The 22,448-nt window shown below is 42.1% G+C and overlaps 1 protein-coding gene across 2 annotated transcripts in view; it reads right to left on the bottom strand.

Annotated features, from left to right (window-relative positions):
* Nucleotides 1-20,656, bottom strand: part of KCNH1 (potassium voltage-gated channel subfamily H member 1) — a 340,626-nt gene extending 319,970 nt beyond the window's left edge. For both annotated transcript variants that reach the window (XM_033094007.1, XM_033094008.1), the window contains exon 1: nt 20,351-20,656. In XM_033094007.1, the coding sequence (XP_032949898.1) occupies nt 20,351-20,429 (79 nt within the window). In that variant the 5' untranslated portion in view covers nt 20,430-20,656. The remainder of the gene's footprint in view (nt 1-20,350) is intronic.
* Between the last annotated feature and the right edge of the window lie 1,792 nt (nt 20,657-22,448).

The raw sequence follows: 22,448 nt of genomic DNA, 5'->3' as shown, positions 1-22,448 counted from the left end.
AACCAACAAGGGAGAAATATAATCTTACGAGAAAGGGTAGAAAGTAAATAAAGTGAACTAAGAACTCAGCTAAATTAACAGAAGCCACCAGATAATATCTAAAATTGATAAATCCAGAAATAGTTGTGATGCTTGTTATTTAGAGACATGGTAGAAACCATAAGAAAAAGCAACTAAAATTAGAACATGTGTCCTCTGGTGAGCAGGATGGGCAAAGGGACAAGGCATAGGAGAGTTGTTTTTATTTATAAGCTCTTCAGTTTGATTTTTCTAACCATGAACATATACTACTTTGATAAAAATAAGTGTGCTTAATTTTTAATGAATTCAATAGGAAGATTAAGTTAGTGATTAAATTTTTCATTTACTAAAAAGTGAGAACAGGATATATTTCAAGCTCCAGGTATCACTGCAATTCCTCATAAAAGTATTCTGGTCATCCTTTAAAGGTATTCATCATTCCTCAACCATTCCCACTGTCCCTGGAGTGCATATTCACCTACAACCTTATCTGGGAAAAACCAAGTCCACTAGCATCTTCAGTGACTTTGGAAAGGAAACAGAAAAATAGTAAGTGCCATAGGATTAGAATCATCAGGCTATTGACCATCCACTCGGAAGAGTTCTCATCATAGAATTTAAAATTCCAACATAGTGTCCTCTCATTACTAACCCAAGCAAGAAATTATAGCTTCCAGGGAGCGAGGTTCCCACTAGGTCAAAGAAGATCTAGGCATTTCCATTTAATCCAAGGACTTGTGTGAATAGAAGAAAGAATATTAGTACCAGTCAGAAAGCAATCTACCTCCAAAAGGAAAGCCATCTACCTTCCCCCCTCTGCTGCCCTAGCACACACATGTGCATACCCTGCTCTGGTTGGCTGGCAAAGGGCATATTCTGGATTATCGTCAATTTATAAATTACAAATAAATAACCTGAAAATTATCTTCCCAACCACAACCTGTGATAAGTTGGGAGCTGCCCATACAAATACTATATATCACATGTATGAGGTGTGATCAAAAAATATGGTGAATGTTTAAATTAAAAATTTTATTACACTAAAAGACACATTGCCATTAGTCCTCCTCAGAATACGCCCCCTCGCTTTGAACACACTTATCCCATCGTTCTTGCCACTATCTGAAGCAGTTCTGGAAATCCTCTTTCGTGTCTTTAGTTGCACTGTCGTGGCCGCCTCGATGTCCTGAATCATTTTGACTTTGGGGAAGAGCCAGAAGTTGCATGGTGCCAGATCCGGTGAATAAGGTGGATGAGGACACACCGTAATGTTTTTATTTGACAGAAATTGCCGTATACCAGAAGCGATGTGTGACATGGAACGTTGTCATGATGGAGGATGAAACCGTTTGTCCATTTCATGTTAATGTGTTGTTCGTGATCCATGATTTACAGCACACTTTTAAAACACCAGAGCTCTCAACTGTAGCTCATACCCAACTGTCTGCACCGAACAAGTGGAAACTTGTCACACACTGTTACAAAGGTTCGACACACCACTTCCCGTATTGAAGATCCCTGCCTTTCCATTGGCTCTCTGCAGCATTCACCATATTTTCTGATCACAACCATATTCACCATATTTTCTGACCTCCATGTCATAAATTACTTCTGGTATGGCAATTTGTGTCAAATAAAAACATTATGGTGTGTGCTTATCCACCTTATTCACTGGATATGGTACCGTGCAACTTCTGGCTGTTTCCCAAAGTCAAAAATGACCATGAAAGGTAAACATTCTGAATCGATTCAGGACATCGAGGCAGCCATGACAGTGCAACTAAAGACACTCACAAAAGAGAACTTCCAGAACTGTTCCAGAAAGTGGCACGAACAGTGGGATAAGTGTGTTTGAAGCAAGGGGGAGTATTTTGAGGGGAATGAATGGCAATGTGTCTTTTACTGTAATCATTTTTTTTATTTAAACATTCACCATATTGTTTGATCACACCTCATATCATCAGGAACTAAGGGATTCCACATAAGCTATATTCCAAGTAGTAATGAGAATAGGTATCACTTATTGATATTTATTCTGTGCCAGGCTCTGTACAAAGTACTTTATCGTATATTAAGGTGGGGTTTTTTTGACCTTTACAACAATCTTTGTGAGGCGGTATTACTTTACTGAATGAAGTCTCATGGATTTCATTTTATTCAGGAAGAAACTGAGCTTCTGAGGACAGAGTCAGTTATAGCAGCTTAGAATTGAATTTGAACCTGGGTCTACCTGACTTCAAAGTCCATGCTTTTAATCATTGTATTACATAGTTTCCTTCTTATTCCAGTAAATACTAAAATGGACACATTCCTATGAAAATCTTTATAACACCTAATATTTTTGTGGCTTCTTATAAAAATACTAAGTATAATAAGACCTTTAATTAATGAGCCAATATTACCATTTCTGTCATATATTATGATGCTTGCAGGAAATACTGACAGGGGTAGAAGTAATGGCTCCTCCCCTAAATGCTGTTAGTCTTTGCAGTGCTTTGTCTCTTCCCTCACTTGCAAACTATCACCTCTTACTTCTTAAAATTTAGGGTACTGACCTATTTCTGTAACAATCCTGTTTCCACACAATGATAGAAGAGGAGGAGAGAAAGGGGAGACTTTGTGCCTGGATCCCCATTTGATACTCAGGGGTGGGAAAGAACACCACACCACACTGGTGACTCAAAGGTGCTGCACAGCAAACCAGGCCCACGTCACTACTACTGAGCGTCCCTCGGCTCTCGTGGGGTGTGCAAAGAATCCAGAAATTCCAAACTGCCTGCTGCTGCTGAAGTTGCATGAGCAGACGGTTATCACAGTGGAGTGAGGTGACCACAGGTAATGTTCTGTCCAATGTCCATGCCTAAGGTCAACTTGGGGATTCAGGCAAATATCAGAGGTGAACTGCAGGGCCAGTGAGAGCCTAGATTAGATCAAGTTACACACACATGCAGAAAGGTTGAGGTCGAGGGGCGGGGATTGATTGTGTGTTGGGTTGGGACAGAGCAGCAAGTGCTATTCAATCCAAAGAATGGAACACAAATTCACTAGCTGTAAACCTGGGTGACCAGCACACCCACAGTCATTGCCAGTGATCCAAGGAACTAGAGGGAGGAAATAAGGCCCCAGAGGTCACGCAAGTGCTTGCCTCCACCCCACACACCATCTTAGAGAGAAGCAATTAGATGGGTAGAATTGGCATCTGAACCCAAGAAAGACTGAGTTACCCAAAAAGACAACTTGAACTGGAAAAGCTTGAAATACCACTAACTGGGAAGTTCAGCGTCCCCCCTAACTAGTCTCCCCTTGCTGTTCAGTGAAATGGTAGCTTGTAAGGAAGAGATGATCTGTTAAACAAAGTAAAGAAGTAAACCTAGGTGGGTCTGAGTCAATTTGCCACCATGCCTCCAGAAGTATGTCTGCCGGAAGAACAGACAGGCTCAGAAAGTGGGAATCTGCTGAAGAAAGTACATAAATTCGGTGAAAGGACTCCATGACAGCAACTTTGCTTATCCAAGGCATCTTAATTCCTCCAGGTGCTTGGCTATATCCCTGCTGGTTAAGAATAGCAAATAGAGGGCTCTAGTGAAGTGAAACAGACTTTCTAGCCAAATGAAGCAATGTGTGTGTTCCACATCCAAACATAAACTACTCTGGGATTATTTACTGTTTCCAAACTCTGTAAATGAAAACTTATTTTGAAGCCAAGCAAAATTTAATTAGGAAAGTAACCCACTGCATGGACAAAACATAATCTCCCAAGTTGGCATCAATATTGGCCTGATCTGGATACAAGATATTGGAGAGTTTAAACTGAGAAATGTTAGGGGATCTGCCATTCTCTACTGATAAAGAAGACATCGTCATCATCAACATCATCAAGACAACATGTATTAATAGTCACTGGATCATTATCTCATGAGTTAGACAGACACTAGTGTTAACCAATTTTTATAGATATTGAAAGAGAGCTTAGCAAATTGAAGGAAATTTTCTTAGGTCATGCAACTGGTAGTAGAGCTGGGACTGTCTAATGCTGTATTTAGTCAGGATTCTCCAGCGAAACAGAACCAACAGGAGATACATATGTAAAGAGATTTATTGTAAGGAATCAGCTCGTGTGATTATGAAGGCTGACAAGTCCCCAAAGCTGCAGTTGGCAATCTGGAGACACAAGAGAACCAATGGTACAGTTCAAGTTTGAGTCTGAAGGCCTGGGAACCAGGAGACCTAATGGTATAAGTTCAAGTCCAAAGGCTGGCAGTCTCAAGACCGAGAAAGAGCCAATATTTCAATTCAAATCCAAAGTCAGGGGGAAAAAGAAATATGTCCCAGCTGAAAATCAGGCAGGAGAAATTCCCTCTTATTCAGGGAAGGGTCAGCCCTTTTGTTCTAGTCGGGCCTTCAACTGATTGGATGACCCTCTCCCTCTACAATTTGCTTTACTAAGTCAGTCCACCAATTTAAACGTTAAACTCATCCAAAAACATGCTCACAGAAACACCCAGAATAATGTTTGATCAAATATCTGGGCATCTCAATCAAGTTGACACATAAAACTAACCGTCACAAACACCAAAGCCAATGCTCTTAACTGTATCACATTCTACAATAATCTTTCATGGAGTGTAGAACCATAGCTCACAAATCCTGCAGCTCCACCAAACCTAGAGTATCAAGGAGTTTGAAGGAGCTGCAGGATAGAGTACCTCTCTAAAGCTCTGCTTCGACAAAGAGTTTTTATGAGGTCAACATTTATCCTTCCACACCTGAGAGAGGTATCTATCTACCCCCAGAAAGAAGTATTGTAATGAATGTTTTTGAAACCTTTCTTCATCCCCTCACTTATACCTCCCTAAGTAGACTGACCAGCCATCAGTAGGTATCCCACGAGCAAAAGGAATCCACTCTGTGTGTCCTGGCTTCTCAGATGTGCCTGTGCCCCAGTGTCGTGGAGAAAGAGAGGGCTTGAGCTACTTGTCTCCTTGTGATACTCAGAACCCACTTGTGACAGGCCTGCCAGCCCTGTGCTCTGTCAGCGCCAGTTTCTTGGCCTAGGACTAGGTCCATAGCTCATGATCCAGAAGCCAAAGTCTAGGCTTGAGGAGGAAAACAGATGGCACCACCATGTTCTCCAATCCAGTATAACAGTAATAAAGCTGAGACTGTATTTTGACCCTCACTGGACTCCTTCAGACAGTCTTCAATTGAGTAAAAACCTGGAGCAATGAGGCTAATTGGGCTTCAACACATTAACAAAGATCAAAGCTCCAAGATCCCAAAGAATATTGAGACATCATCCACTTTCCTGCCTCTTGGCACTGCCAAATTACAATGGCGAGAACCTTTACAAAATAGCTACAGAGAAAGAAGCAATATGATCCCTTCCAGAACACTGCTGGGGATTTGTGAGTCCTTTTTACTTTCTCTCTGCCTTTAAAAACAAACAAACAAACAAACAAAACAAAACAAAAAAAAACAATGTAGAAAAACCTAGGCCCTTACACATCTTAGGCCCTCAACTCTGTAATAGCTGGTACAGTCAGGCATCACTAAAGAGAGTTGAGTGTTTATAAGCACCGTCAACACTGGTAGCCCCCCAATAACTGTGCTTCCTTGCTTGTAGGCCCTTGTTTAATCCTTTCCCCTTGAATCTGAGTGGGTCTGTGATTTGTTACAACCAATAAACTTCAGGAGAATGGATGCCATGTCAATCCCAGGCCTAAGCATTAAGGCCTGGAAGCTTCTGTTGCAGCACTCTTGGGAGGCTGAGCTGCCCTGTGAGAAGTCCAGCTGTACAAGTGGAGAGGCCAGTGGACACTCCACAAGCAGAAGCCACCTAGTGAGAGAGGCACTGAGACACATGGGGCAGCTCTAAGGAACCTAGTTAACAACGAAAACCAGTGGAAGAACGAGGGGTAAAAGACATGTTTCCCTTTCCTCTTCCCCTTCCCCAGCAATCCTTAGGGTTCCCAGAGAACCATTTGGAAGAGCAACAATGGGGACAACAAGGGGGGTTCTAGTGGTAGTGTTCCCCTAAAGAGCTGTGTGGGTAAGTTGTTTCAGCTCCATGGGTCTCAGCGGGGCAAACTAGAAGATCTCCTTCTGGCAGCAATAAATGTTGACTCCTTAAGGAACTGGATTCCTAGTAACAAATCAGATGCACCTCTGCAATCTGCAAGCCGCCCACCCACATGGAGTAATCAACCAGTCTCCTGAAATACCATGTCTCTAAAGGCTGGGCTCTGTAGAGCCCAGGTCACTTTAAAAATAGCAGAAATACCTTCTAAACTTAAGTTGGGAAGTGACACTCATATTTCAGGTGAACCACGTTATATTGGGTGTTTGCTCTATGGAATTATTTGGGTTTAGAGATAATGTGATGTGCAGTATGAAATTAAAATGTACTGCATGATCTACAGTAGAAACAGATTACATAATATGTAATCTACACAGTTATGTACATAGTTAGTTAAAATACCTAACTGTGTCTTTGGAATCCGTAAAATCCAGGTAAGATACATGCTCTTGACTATATATATATAGAGAGAGGGTACCAAAAACATGCATATACATTTTAAGAAAGGAAAAAAACTATTAAAGTTGTAATACTCAATATATACCGATAACAAAAGATGAACACAAATCACATTTGACTTCTGCAATTACAAGACGTGCTCAAAGTGGTTCCCATCAGCGTCCAGACACTTCTGATTACGGCCATCTACTGCTTGAGCAACGTTGACCAAAGTGTCCACTTGCACATTTTTTTGGCACCCCTGGTATATATAGCTTTTGCAGGTAGAATGTGTAACTTCTAATCAGCCAGTGGTTTATTCTGAAGCACCAAGCCTGCCTCCAAATTCATATTTTCTGAACTGATCGAGTCTCTCCTACATTGTTCATAAGATGTGTGGGTTCGACCTGGCTGCCCTTGCCATGATTTATTCATTGGCTCTCATCTGAAAGTTCCCCATTTCTCCAGGTCTTTGATGCAAATTAGCCAGATTCTACTGCCTCCCTCTGATACCACTTTTTACCCACTAGAGTCTTTAGCAGCAAGAGTGCAAGCAATTAAATGTAAGGTTTCCTAAGTTCAATCTTCCTCATCCCACACACAATTTTCCTCCTTATAGACTAAACCAAACATTTCTCTAAAAATTGGAAAGGCTCCCTTCCCCCTCCAAGTGAAGTTTCTTCAGCTGATGGGGCATGGGCCAAACTACACTGCAGTAGTCAGATGTGTGAAAATAATTCCAAACCTACCATTTGCCCATAAAATAAAACGGAGATATTCTAAAAAGAAATTATTAGAAAACTGCTTTTCATCATAATTACCACAAATAACAAAGGAGAAACTAACAAAAGCAATGACTTAGAAAAGTGACTCAGTTTGGGCAATTACACAAATCAGAGCTATATTCAGAAAGCAGTTCACACACATTTATTGTTCCCTTCTAACACTGGTTATTCAGAAGGCTACAGTAAATATTTCACAATGTAGTTCTAGTAACTTATTTTACTTGGAAGAGAACACGTCCTCATGACATTCTATAATGTTATAGATTACTAAGGATATCAGTTTTCTTACAAAAAGCAAGTTTGAGTAAAAATATTTTTTCCTTTCTTTGAAAACAATAGAAAACTAATGATTGAGATCAACGATAAGAACATGAGGTTTGTCTATATGCACTAGATAAACACAAGGAAACAACAGTTTGATTTGCCTGAACCTAAATAAAATCCATACCAGAAATTAATTTAAAAAAAAACAGATGCAGACTTGGTAATACTGGTGAGAATGGTAGAGGATGGGATTGGAAACAAGAAGTGAAGTCAGTATAATGCACCTTAATAAAACATCTAAAATCTTAATATCAGCAAAAGCCACTTGGTGGCTCTATTGTGTTCTTCAACAGTAAAATTCCATGAAAATTACGCTTCTAAATTGTCAAGCGCCCAATCTTTGCACAATACGTACTGAACTCCCTAGAGATTCAATAGTTATTTGCTTTGTTATTTGATTTTAATATCCTACATAAATAGATTTTTGATTAAGTCAGTAAATTACAATAGGGAGAGAGATTTCAATTTCAAAAGCAAACTCAAACACTGCATTTACTGGGTAGTTTACCCCTAAGCACGTGGTTTCCAAAACATGACCTCCGTCTTCATTCAGCATCAAATTAAAGGATTTTAAAACAATAAAAACGGATGAATCCATTTCACAAGCAGTATAGAAGAGAAGAAGAATATACTTGAAATTGTGTTAGAAATATAAAGACTTTTTTACTAGTCGATGATAGTTTACTTAATAAATAAGAGGTCAGTGATATGTTGAATTACTTCTAAGAAACATTTATTTGTGTAATCACTTGATTAAAAAAAAATCATTCCCAGAACTCAGAAAAAAAAGGTGACTCAAATTAAGTAATATAAAAATATTAAATGACACTAGAAAAAGATGTTTTTAAGTTAGTTTTACATGTGCCTCCTCTGTTATTTTAAAACTTTTTTGGTAAACAGCTCAGTAAGGCTAGGATCTAGCGCCGGAGTCTCAAAGCAACTCAGTTTAATACAACAAACATTTAAGTTTCTACTTGATCCCAGACATGGCAGGAGTGCAGGGGACACATCTGTCCATTTGAAAGCTATGCCCAACTTCCCCATCTAGCTTTATCTCTCCCACTCTACATGGCATGTATCTCCGTATCCCGCTCTCACCCCAGGCTCCAGTCACAGCAAACTAGACCAGGAGTGAACAACTGGCCAAACAACCCATAATCAGGGATGGGCCAGTAAGCTTCGCTCTCCAGAACAAAAACTAAGACACTAAAGCTGAGAGATCTGTAGAGTTGACCGCGTACACGCTGGTGAGTAAATGGGGAAAAGTAGTCTTGAGAGACAAATCGGGACGGGCACACAGAAGAGCAGCTCTTGAGGCCTGTGAGGCGAGAAATGGACAGAGACAGACAGACAGAGGGGCAGAATTGGTTCGATGGAGGCAGAGATGACAGGTAAAGACAGACAGCAAACAGGGACAGATGGAGAGAGATGGTAGACAGATAGTGACAAAGACAGATAGCAGACAGAGACACAGACAGACGGAGATACAGACAAAAGTCAGACAGCACCGGAGACAGATAGCAGACAATCAGTGGCAGGAATCATTTACCTCGGCAATAGGCAAAGACAGGCAGAAAGACAGATAGATGGGGTAAGGAGAGGAGAGCGGGGAGGAACGTGGAGAATAAGGAGAGGGGACAACCAACAGAGAGTACAAGAGCAGGAGCCAGAGCTGAAGAACGGGCACCCACGAGCAAGAAAGTCAGATGATGGTCAGACCCAGAGGGGAAATGGGGGACCAAGCGAGCACAGGACCAACCATTGGAGAGAGTGCAAGAGAGGGTAAGGAGAGAGACTGAGACCTGAGCCAGAGGGAGATACAGAGAGAAGAAAACCAGGAAATTCAAAGAGCAGGCATTACTACAGACAAGGGAGAGGCAGAGATTGGGAGGTTGGGGAGAGAATGATAAAGTTAATTCGTACATGGAGACCCCAAAAACCGAGGCTGTCCCAGTGGCTCAGCCCACATCACAACCATAAACCTAAGTCTGTCTGTACTTACGGGAACCACCTCACTGTCAAGGAAACCTGACACCAGTCACAATCCCTGAACTCAGCGCGAGCTAGCTTACCTCCCCCTAGAAAACAAGACCTGCTAAATACTAGCCTCATCAGGAAATCCCTGACCTTCTCGCCAATCCCGTTTCCGTGGTGCTGCTTCTAACAATCCACAAAACTCGCTGTTGCTCAAAACACCTCGAGGAGAGGGGCTCCACTGCTTACGAGGCACCAGAAGCCCCCAACCCATGGGTTGCTTTCCCTCAAAGGAAGATCATCAAACTTGTACCAAATTCGTTTTAGTGTTGTCATTTGACAAGAATAACAGCGAGACGTGGCACACTCAGTGAAGTCAGCCGGGGCACAGCCCCTGCGTGTCCTGGGGATGTGTGAAAAGTATAAAGTGGAATTTCCTCTGTCAGAAGGAGAACAACTAGAATTTAGGACCTCCTCTGCCTTTAAAAAGTATCAGCTATCATTTCAAAACGGTGGCTCGAGCACACCCGTCTGTCTCCTCGTTCTCGAATGATGGCTGAAAACTGAAAGGGAACATACAACGACAAAGAGAAGGGAGTTACCAGCAGGCACGAGCTCCTTTTCTGGAAGATGAGAAGTAGATAGAAGACAATGCACGGCAGAGGAAGCCACGATTTTAAAATTTCAGAGGGATCTGGACAAGCAGGTCTCTGGAGAGACTCTGGACATTGAAATGCGAGGTACTACCTGAGGTAGAAATGGAATGTGAGCAGAAACCTGTACACTAATTGAAAGTCTATAAGAAAAAGTCCACTCGGTCTCTGACATGACATCCACACACCCCATCCACACACTCTGGACTGCAAGCATTCACCTCTCAAATAAAGAAATGCATGGGGTTGTCTTGAAAGCAGTTGCCTCCAAACCGTATTCAGTTCTGTCCATCAGAACTGCCTGGCGGACAAGTAAAACACAGGTAACTGGGCCCCACGCCCAGCGTTTCTGATTCACTAGGTAGGGCCGGAGAATTTGCATTCCTAACAAGATCCTAGAGAATCTATGACTAGAAATTAACCTAAGGCAATTTACTCTTTAAACCTCAGTGTCTATACTTGTACAATGGGCACAATAAAAGTGCCCAACAGAATAGAGTCATAGTGAAGACTGAAGTTGGTGATGCACATAAAATCTTTGGCACACTGCCAGGCTTACAGGTGAGAAAGTCGATTTAATTTGTCCAAGGTCATGATTATAAGCAATAATTATAATTGGTGCTTAGAACTAGTATTAGCTGGCTTCTAATGTCTCTGATCGACTCCCAATTTACTTACAGTCTTACTTGACTTGATTATCAATGTGAAGAAAGATGGAACAGAAATGTGATAGTATCAAGCCTGTAGGTGATAAACTCGCTGAGTTTAAAGCAAGGGTAGGCACATATGCTGCCTTTATCGGGCAGAATGCAGGTGTTTTTTGCTATGTTGAAAGAAGTACCTGAATGCACACCCCCTCATCAAGGTCACCTCCATGATTGAAACTGGTCTGGACTAAAATTGAGAAAGTGCTTCATCCAGAGAACCAGCAACTGGTTCTATCAGCAGAGTCTGGGCAAGACAATAATAGCAGACTTAGATGGACAATTAGAGGAGTGTTATTGACAAAGGCATGGGTGAGGTATTGGCAGTGATGTGCTGGTAAACCAACTGGGCGAGAGCCCTGACTTACAGCATTTGCCAATTTCTGAGGCGTAAATACCCCCACCATGGCAGATTTCAACCTACCGAACCAGGAATAGGGAAGAAATTGGCATGATCAGCCCTTGAGAAGTAGCACCAGCCAGCCCAGGCTGCCCCAGCACGCCACTGAGGAAGAAACCTCAGGGATGGTGCAGTACCCCAGGGTTAGGAACAGTTGGAAACTTTAAGCTGCCCAACCCTACCCAAACCCAAAGAGAGCAAGGTGGACATGTAACCTTTAACCAAGGGAAAATAGGCTACAATGACCTGGCAGGGAAGAAACTGGGAGAATAAATACTGCGACCTCCCTCCCATCTCATTCTGGTATACCCCCAGGAACCAGGGGAGCCAGAAAGCAAGGGAGTCTACTGACGTACTCCATATGGGTCAGCCTCCCAGGACACAAAGCAGGTTGGAGAAGAAAAGGGAATGGCTCTAAGGAGGCAAACGGTGACACATAGCACGTTGGGTCACGTACAGGTTCAAAGCACAACCTTAATGATAGCAACACAGAACTCTAATCCATTTGATCCCTATAATACTGAGAGAAAACAGATATAAAGAAAACAAAAACTTAAAAATTCAGTGAGATGAAATAAATATAGTTTTGTCATTCAAATTAACTTTATTTTCTTTGCCATGGTGGTGAAGTTCTAGTTTAAAATATGCTTTCCAAATTCATTCTCTTAATCAACCAAAATTAAGCAGGAGATAAATCTTGGTAAAACTTGCTAGTATGTATCATCTTGCAAATGCTGACTCCAGCACTCTGAGAATGCCCACGGAGGATGGCCGTGCTATTGCTTTAAGGGAAGGAGGTAATGACAGGCCATTCCTCTCCTTTACAAAAGCACCTTATGTCATTGCAGAGCCTTTCAAAAGTTATGAGAAAGAATGGTTCTGAGGCACTCCATTATTAATTACATTAATAGTTATAAGATTGACTCAGTAAATTTCAGAACATCAGTGGTATGCAACATGGGACTAATCAAAAGAGTTGTCCTTTCATTTACATAATGAACAATCTTAGGATGAGTAAGCAAATTAATTCTGATTATTGGCATAACTCTATTATACCCAATCAGAACAGTTTTAAGTAATTTTGAGTTTTAAGTAATTTTGTCATTAACAGGAGTTAAGGACTGTTAGAGCAGAGACTGTGAGCACTGAAGGAGTTGATGAGTTGGCCAGACTGTAATCTGTTCAACAAGACTGCACTTTCATAGAGAACAACCAGAGTATCAAACAAACTCCAGCATCTAGGATATGCTGCAAACTTAAAACAGTGGGCGAGCCACCCAAGACAGCAGGCCAAAGAAGACAGGGCAATGAGATATCCCCGAGGAATGAGATTTTTTTTTTAATTGGGGAATATTGGGGAACAGAGTGTTTTTCTAGGGCCCATGAGCTCCACGTCGTTTTCCTTCAATCTAGTTGTGGAGGGTGCAGCTCAGCTCCAAGTCCAGTCGCGATTTTCAATCTTTAGTTGCAGGGGGTGCAGCCCACCATCCCATGCGGGAATTGAACCGGCAACCTTGTTGTTGAGAGCTCGCGCTCTAACCAACTGAGCCATCCGGCCACCCCAGGAATGAGATTTTTTAAAGGAAACTCCTGTCACATCAAAACAAAGCTTCACACATTCTGCAGCCTACTTTAAATTGACTTACGGGATTTGGTCTCCCCACATCCAACCTCACAAAAAGAAGAAAAAGCTATAAAATCTAAGAATAATCTTGGGTGAGGTGTTTAAAAGGGGGAAATGTGTTGCACGTGTTGAGTTGGTATAACATCTTTTAAATCTTTGAAGAGGTTTACAACACACGTTGGTCTTCAGCATGGGTTCCTCCACGAGATCCAACATCACAAAGTCTCACTCACTTTGGTAGTCCCTGTCTCTCGCACAGTAGGCACAAAACAGGTCCACCATGTTTATGAAACTGAACTACAAGCGAGCCTTTGTTTTGCACTTCAATTTGTCTTGACTTTTTATTCCTCCACGAAATCTGTGCCTTTCCTTTAGTCATTTTGGTTTATTTTTTATTCACTAAAATAAACATAAATCATTCACTTCCTAGTTCCTTCCCACTTCCAGCTCTGATTCTTACATAATCTCTATCCCCAGGGTTTATTGCTTCTCGATTTAAGAAAATCAGTCTCGCACACACACACACACACACACACACTTTCCATGTGCCCTTTGTACACAATTCTAACTGTGCAAGTCTTTCACATCGCTTATCATCACGTGTGAATGAGTTCACACTGTGAGAACATTCCAATACACAGTGGACATGATGCCTCCCAAAGGACAAGAGCAAGTTTTGTTTTCATTTCATTTTGATCATGTGCTCACTACTAACATAACTCTAATGACCCTATTTCATTAGTTGCTAGATTGTTTGGGCAACGTCATAATTCCAAAAAAAAAAAAAAAAAAAAAAGAGGACAAAATACCAAGTGTTGGCAAGGATGTGGAGTGATGAGAATTCGCATACACTGCTGCTGGGAGTGTACGTTGATACAAACCCTTTGGAAAATTGTTTGGCAGCCTCTACCACAGTTAAACACATGCATCCTAGGCATATACCCAATATGTGCCCACACATTCCCATAAGACACGTGCAAGAATGTTTGTAGCAGCATTCATAACAAAAAAAAAAAAAACAAAGAACTTAAAATAATTCACATGATGTTGGAGGAGGTCATGGAGAGGATGTGACCTGCCAGTTGACCCTTGAGCTGGACACAGGCAATCAGAGGCCCATCAGCCTCACCCCCGTCCTTGGAATGCACATTCTGCCCACCGTTCCTACAGTGGGAGCTGTTTCAAGGACACAGCCTTGAGAGAGTAAGGTGTTGTTGAGACCAGCTGGACTGATATGTGAATGAACCAAGTTAAGACCTCTATATAAACTTTTAAGATTCTGGGGCGCAGTGCAGAGATCTACCCACCTTGCAGCCACCCAAGACAAGCCTCGTATATAAGCTCCCTTGTTTTGTAAACCCGCCACCTACCAATCTGGAGTGGTCTGCCTCTTTCTTTGGTTTCTCCTTGCCTTCCGTGTACGGGGGCCAGTTTGTGAACCAACACATGTCCATCAACAACAAAATGCATAAATTACGTGTGTCTTATGGTCATACCCTCAAGTCCTATACAGCAGTGAAAATGAACCAACAATACACGCAGACAACTCCAACTGACAAAAGAATACAGGCTGCATGATCCCATGTATATAAAGCTCAAAAAAAGACAAAAATAAATGGGAGTGTTCAGGAATGCAAAACAAGATGGTAAAATTATGAGGAAACACAAGAAGTCATCACCATAAAATCAGGAACTGGCTCCCTTTGGAGAGCAAGGAAGATGGGACCAGGAAGGGCCCCAGGGAGTTCCTAGAGAGCTGGCAAAATTCAATTTCTTGCCATAGGTGATGACAGCACAGTATTTATACAAATGTGTGAAGCTGTACAAAATTATCTTATGTGCTTTTCCATTGTGGTATTAAACAATTTTTAAAGGTTTTAGAAGGGGTAGAAGAATCAAGACAACTTATCAAATTATTAAAATAAAGAAGGGTTTCATATGGAAAAAAAGGAGTGGACGAGGTCACTTTAATTCCGCAGGGCAGATCTTAAGTGAGTGGTAGCTGTAAGTGGGCAGATGTTGGTGAAACCAAACAACATAACAACAATAAAAAAAGAAGGAAGGGGAGGAGGAAAGAAAAGAGTATGAAAGGAGGGGAGAGGAGGGGAGGGGAAGGGCGGAGAGGAGAGGGTAAACCTAGTTCACAAATATAGTTGCTTGAAAATAAAATTCCTTGTCAGAAAGTGAGTGTCCCATCACAGAAGCTATTCTAGAATGGGCTAGGTAACTATTGGAAGGGACATTCTGGAGAGGATGCAAACACTGGAAAAGGGATTATAAAGAATGTCCCTTCAGACCTAATATTCTGTGATTCTCTTTCTCACCAGTTACAAGCACGGTCACCTAAAGACAGAAACAAAACAAAAACAAAAAGGGTTCATTTCAGTAAATAAAGTATGTCTTAAGCATTTGTTTACAAGCCATTAACTAACAAAAAGGAAAGGGGAGGGGAAGAATGAGGGGCTTCAAGGTAACGCTGAAGGAACCAAAGGAAGCGAAGCCCCATCATAAATGAAGAGCTCGTATCAGAAAGAATGAAGCCAGAGATTCAATTTACCCACAATGTTCCTCAAATGTATCTATTCTTTAATGATAGATTACTAACATAGATGGATCCCATAAAAACCATGGAGTTTGCAAACTTTATTGTCTTATGTTAAATAACAAGGCTTCATCCTCTCAGTCCAACAGATTAAACTTTTTGACACTTTCAGAGAAAGACAGCTGAGCCTGGGCTGAAGGTTATCTTAGAACGTATTACAAGAAAAAACAAACTCTGTTGAGCTGGTCACAATCCAGATTCTCATCCATTCCCCTTTCAGAACAAGAACGGATTTTAACTAGTTTTTCCGTTTTACAAATATTACCGTGGCTCAACACATCTACGAGGAGACACAACATTACCTATGGCTCTCATCCTGTTTGCTAACTAATTATATCAACAACCCAAACCATCTTAACACCCTACAAAAACACAGCTGATTTGGCAATCTGTAAGTTATACATGTACTTACATCTAGACTAAAATGTGCTGAGTTTCACTCCTGCTAATGTGCATGGATTCTTACTGGCATCTACAATTGTTTGATATAGGTTTCTGAACACTAAAACATATGTTCTGCCTCAAATGGGGCCATTTAGGGTAATACTTTTGTAGTTTCCTGGCACTAAGTTCTGCCAGCCTTCCTAAACCAGATCTCCTATTTGCTTCAGCAAGCATTCTGAAAGTAAGTGCCTGCAGATTTAAGCACCCATCAAAAAATTCTGGAACAACACTTTCCAACCATGAATCTGTAAGAGAAAGAGTGGCTTTGCCTGTGTGGCAACAAAGTGAGTAGAAGAATTTGAAATGATCACCAGTAGAACCATAAGCAAAATCTAATCAAATCTGGCCCGTTAATTATTCCTACTGACTACTTACAACTATCCAAAGCAGAAATAATTATCAAATTCCTACTTCAAATAGTATTCAGAGTGTATCAACGAAAGTGATACTAGACTGTAGGCCCATCAAGAGCAGTAAACAACTTAAAAGTGCTTTTTTTAAATACACTGTCGGCTCTAAGTAAAAGTTACAGCCAGGAAACACTGTGGAAACAAGATCCCTGGACCAAGATTCACCAGAATGTAACTTAGGCTAAGGGGGTGTCTTGTTTTCCACTATATCCCCAGCGTTCAATAAGTGCGCTCAATAAATCTTTGTAGAATGAAGGAAGCAGTCACAACCGCTGACTAATCCCTGAGTGGCCTTTAACTGCCTTGTACAAAGTCTGCCTCTTACTAACTGTAGATAAATTATTTAACCCGAGGATTCTTAGTTCCCAAAACTCTAAAATGGAAACAACTGCACCTCCTTTGCGGGTTTATGAGGATCCAAGGTGATATTTTATGAAGAGACTTCATATTTTATAATGGGCACGTGAATGTTACAGTGCCCATTTTATCCTGCCTGTGCCTTCAGCCAAACCATTGACAAAGATGAAAATACTGCCCTTCCTTGAAACAAAATTAGCTTCTCCTTTGCCCTGTTATTCTGTTTGGATGTGGTAGCGTGGCTGTTAGCCAAAATGCATGTTGTTCTTGTTGTTCTAACATTTTATTTAATTTCCACTGGGAAATTATGCTTCTCTAGAGAAAATAACGGTAATACAAGGAAGGTCGTTGCATGGTGGGCCATGAGGAACATGACACTGGGGTCAAGAGGCTTAGGGCTTCATCAGTTTTGCCCTTAAATATTTGAGAATAGGTCCGTGCTTCAATTTCTTCATCTATACAATGGTGGGGAAGGAGAACAGACTAGATAGCATCTAAGGTCTGTCTTATCTACAGTTCTAGAATATTCCAGACACCAAGATATTCCACGCCCCCAAACAAAGTCAGTTCTATTATAATTAGCCTATAATGAGAGTAGGTTTTTTAGAGATGATGAAAACCGTTCCATTGGCTAACTCAGAATGGCTGGAGAAACAATGATGTTACAAGAAGGATGAATGACACCTTCTAAAAAACACCTGCCTCAGGCACTGTATGCCTGTCACTTTGAATGAGTCATTTAATATTCCTAGGACTCAGTTTTCTGATCTTTAAAACAGGAACAAAAATACTGCATAGGACCACTGGTAAAAAAAATACCTAATAAAGTGATCAAAATGTATCACTATTTAAAGGTAAAATGCTATTTAAATACTGTGATGTCCAAAAAAAGGCTGGAGACAATCAATATTTTTAAATAGACTTTTTCCATCACAGTAAAATAATATAATGCATGTAGATATTGTGTTATTTCCAAGAGTCCACTTTTTTTTTTCTATTTGTGTTCAGGAAATATTATGAAAAAGATCACTAAAAACTCAAATCCCACATTTCAAGATCAGAATCTTTTCTTCTGTAATGATACATAATTTTAAAAGTTCATCCACTTTTCCCAACACGGTGTGTTTGTTGTTGTTGTTCTTGCTGTTTGGTTGGTTGGTTAATTGAAGTCAAGCCGTTGGAACTGGTACTGAAATTAAAATGCCAGTACTAAAAATATCCCCAGCTACTTATTCTATTGACATTCTATGTATGCCTACAGAGGTGGCTGGAAGAAGATCAACTAAACCAGAAGGTATTCTGCCTTCTCAGCTCCACGATGTTTTTAACTGTGGTATCAGCTTCAGAGTTTTGGGGGGTTATTTATTTATTTATTTATTTATTTATTTATTTTATTGTGGTTTTAGCGCCAAGATTCTTAAGTTCCTCCTACAAGCCCAGGGAACCTTGTGACTATTACGTGTAGGAGTCTTTTACTGTTCTATCCACTCAAAAACATAATATGGTATACATTAGATACAAGATTTCCCTCTCACTTAAAGAACATAGCCTCTTCACAAAAAAATAAAATAAAATAAAATAAAACCGGAATTGTCATTGTTATTTGAGAAAGTTGATGTCACTGGCAATGGGATCCCCAAATCTGCAAAATTGCCTCCATTTCCCGTAACAGGCCAACAATAGCAATCATAGCACATTAACTCTTAAATAGATTTTATTTTAAAATCTATGAACACTTCCAGCTTTTTTATGGTAGAAGGCTTCATTGTGGCTGATCATGTGATACTTATCATTCCCTTGCATCCCTAGGTAAAGGCTGTGACCTTGTTCTAAAAGCCACTTTAGTTTAAAAGAGGAAGACCTTGAAGGGAAAGGTGACTAACCAGAAACTCTTCAATACTTACTCTTGAGGCACATGACCATTTCTAAGAAAGAGTTTAAATAATACATGATTTGCTGTCCTAGTTTTTTATTATAAGATAAACTTAAATCACTTTTAATTACAGAGTATTTCTTAGTAGCATAAGTCACTTTTCAGGCCCTTCCCCTGAATCCCTAACTAAATCCAAATAGAAACCTATAGTTTTAACACAAGCTCCTTAAGCCTCTGAAACCAAGGTATTTACATATTTTTAAAACCCATTTTCCTGAGTTAGCTCTTCACGTCCTCCTAATGAATGTCATCTGTCTCTGAAAGAAGAGAGGTCCAGGAGCCAAGAAAGAGCATCTCTAGGCTTGGTCCCCTTTCATTTTAATCGTCTAATGAACGAGTGTGCACTGCACCTTCCAACTGCCGGGCTCCTATTTGCTCTGCAAGCGGTTTAGCCGGGTGCTCCGTACTGGGTCCTAAAGGCGTTTGAAATGTTTCCCTTTCCAGCCGGGCTACTGCCGTTTCCCCGAAAATAAGACCTAGCCGGACAATCAGCTCTAATGCGTCTTTTGGAGCAAAAATTAATATGAGACCCGGTCTTATATTACATTATATAAGACCCGGTATTATATTATATATTATATTATATTATACCCGGTCTTATATTATGTCAGACCCTGTCTTATGGTAAAAATAAGACCGGGTCTTATATTATTTTTTGCTTCAAAAGACACATTAGAGCTGATTGTCCAGCTAGGTCTTATTTTTGGGAAACAAGGTAGGACTCTGGCCACCCACCGCTTCGTGCTACTGTCCATCTTATTGCCTCGAGGAAAGAGAGGGGCGGGGAGCATTGGTTTACTGGATAATGGAGAGATTTACAGGCTTGGAGAGTTTGGGAATTTATAGGTGAGCAAGATAGGTGAGCATAAAACATTGTGGTGGGTTTGGAAGAGAGGAACTATGACAGTTTCCTACCCGTGACCACTTAGCCAGCTCTGCACCTGTGCCCTCTACTTCCCACCTGTGTCCAGGAAATTTTTCCCTTCATGAGCCTTAACCTCTAAGGGGGGGGGGGGGCGGTGAAGAGGTGGAATCTGACAGCCTGCAGCACGACCCTAAGTCCCCACGTCCCTACTCCTCGGACTTTTACGCTGCCGAGATGGGAGGTAGAGAGAGGCAGCTGCATCCTGCCATCCCTGGGGGCCGGGACCAAAGTTGCCCGTCTCTACTGCTGGCACCCCTGTGGTGAGGCAGCGCGCCGGGAGCGGCAGCCGGAGCGCCCTGGGAGCCTTCGCGGGGGGTGGGGCAGTACTGGTGGGGGATGCGCTGCCGCTCCTGCTCCTGCCCGTGCTGCGTCCAGCCTCCCATCACTTTTTCCAGTACTTTGCTCATCACCTGTCAAGCTTTCTGGGGAGACCGAGGAGGTGGGAGAAAAACCCACAGGCATCCCCAGGAGAGCTCTCTCCTTGGAATGGGGGCCCATCAGACCCCGCCCTGCCCTGCCCACCTTTCCCATCCTCCGGGAGGCACCCCGGGCGCCCGCGCCGCGGCTCCCAGCAGAGCTCTGGTTTCTGCTGCATCTGCTGGCGCCGAGCGGCGGGAGGCGACCGCAATAAAGGCACGGTTACAAAGCCTGGCTAACTAAAACTCGAATGCACCTCTTACCATTGGACCGCCGGACGATATTCTCCAGAAACGTGTTTTGCGGAGCCACCAGTCCCCTCCTGCCCCCGGCCATGGTCATCCTCCCGGCAGCTCGGGGTCTGGGGAGCGTCCCCGCGCGGCTTCTCACAGCAGCAGGTAAAGGGGCGCGGAGCCCGCGCGCGATCCCGGCTCCAAGCGCCCCATGCGCCTCACGGGGACCCGGGATGGCAGGGGCGGCGGCTCCCTCCGGCTTCCACCCTCGCGCTCTCTTCGCGCCTACCTCCCTGCGGCCCGCCTCGCAGTGCACTTGCTCGGGCTCGCCTCGCCGCAGCTGCCTGCGGGTGGGCGGAGGGAGCAGCGGCGCCTGGGCCAGCGGCGCCCCCTACCGGGCGCGTGCCCCAAGCCCGCCTGCGGGAGACCCAGCCGCGGGTCCGGTGGCGGCCTGGAGGCAACGAGAGGCGGTGGGCCAAGGCTGAATTAGCAGCGCCACCCTCTGGGCTCAGCCGGGAAATGCGTTCGGGGTGTGCTTTGGGCTGAGTGGAGAGGAGGGCATCGGGAAGCAGCTTTCTTGGTGGATTCACGCCCAACAAAGACACCATGAATCTTGGGGTGGTATGATGACGTAACTCTCTGTTCTGTTTCAGGCCGGAGCCCCTGGGACCTCTGAAGCTCTTGGAAGACCTTCCTGCCTTCCCCTCTGGTCTCTTAGCCTCGTTTGTGAAAGTTGCCCCACTTTGATTCTGAAGCCAGTGTTTTACCAGTAATTAATGAAGTTGTAAGAGGTCAGACTTGCAGACTGACTAACTGATTGAGCTTCAGAAGAGCTGTCTTGTGTTGTTTTTAAAGGTAACCAAAAGCCAGATGCAAGCTCGGGACATTTGATAAGTTTGTTGACTGACTGACCTGATTTCCACTCTATACAGTGAATATTTTACCAAAAAGACAAGAATATACACATATATAGCCAAAAAATGTATACACATTTTAAGAAAGGAAAAAACTGTATTAAAATTGTAATGCAATAAATGCTGCTGGCATTCATTTGATTAACACCATCTTTTATGCAAATGTCATACTACACATTGCTACCATAATTCAATTCAACTTCGAAAAGTAACACATAGATAACATCTCTTAAAACATGTATATTTTTTGGCACCCCTGGCGCATATATATATATATCTTTATATCTTTATATATATTATATATATATATATAATATATATAATAAAACGTTTTTTCAGCTGAAGCACAGCCTGTTATGATCAGTATGTAAGGTTAGGAAACAGGAACAAACTGTCTGACAAACATCAAAACGGTGGACTCATCTCTGAGTGCAAATGCTTGGGGTAAGGGTGTGGAGTGGCAGCTTCCCCAACATTTAACATTAACTAATAATCGAAGCCTTGGCTTGAAGGACAGGCCACACTGCACAGGATGAGGTGCTGGTCTTCACACCTGCCCCCTGTTATACTAAAGAATCACACACAGAGAAGGTTCCTGGGAAGGAGCTCAGACAACCTTCCTTTGTTGATTTATTTTGGAAGATTTCCACCTACACATACTCTTTGCCTGTCCGTTTACTATATGTCCCCAGTGAGTGTGTCCAGAGAATAAGTCTGTGCCCAACACAAGAAATAAGTTGATAGTTTTCTAGTTAGTTCCTGGCTGGGTCAACAGTCAACACAAAAATGTAACAGGAAAAAAACTGAGACTGCAACCTTGGTTGTCTGAGTTAACCATCTTGACATATCCTATTATTGTACAGCAGATACCCTGTCTCCATTTATCAATATCAAAAGTAGAACTAATTCTTGCCCAGCAATCACTGAGTTGCTGTGAAGATCAAATGTAATTATGGACCTAAAAGGTAAAATGTACTCTAAATTGTAAAGTGTTATACCAAGGTCAAAATGATTTGAGTACCTACGTGCATTGGCCATTACAAACATCACCTTTTGTCTTATCTTGTATAGGTACAAAGTAAACTGATTGTTTTAGCAGAGTTAGGTACGACTTGCATAGGCTTTGAAATTAAAGTACGTGTCTTCCATAACATTGTAACCAGCCCGGCTGTCATCCGAATTAGACCTATGATTTCTTAAACCCTAGCTCCGTC

Source organism: Rhinolophus ferrumequinum, chromosome 22, assembly GCF_004115265.2.
Source record: "Rhinolophus ferrumequinum isolate MPI-CBG mRhiFer1 chromosome 22, mRhiFer1_v1.p, whole genome shotgun sequence".
NCBI lineage: Eukaryota > Metazoa > Chordata > Mammalia > Chiroptera > Rhinolophidae > Rhinolophus > Rhinolophus ferrumequinum.
The sequence above is the reverse complement of the archived record's forward strand: the minus strand, read 5'-3'. Positions and strand labels throughout refer to the sequence as shown.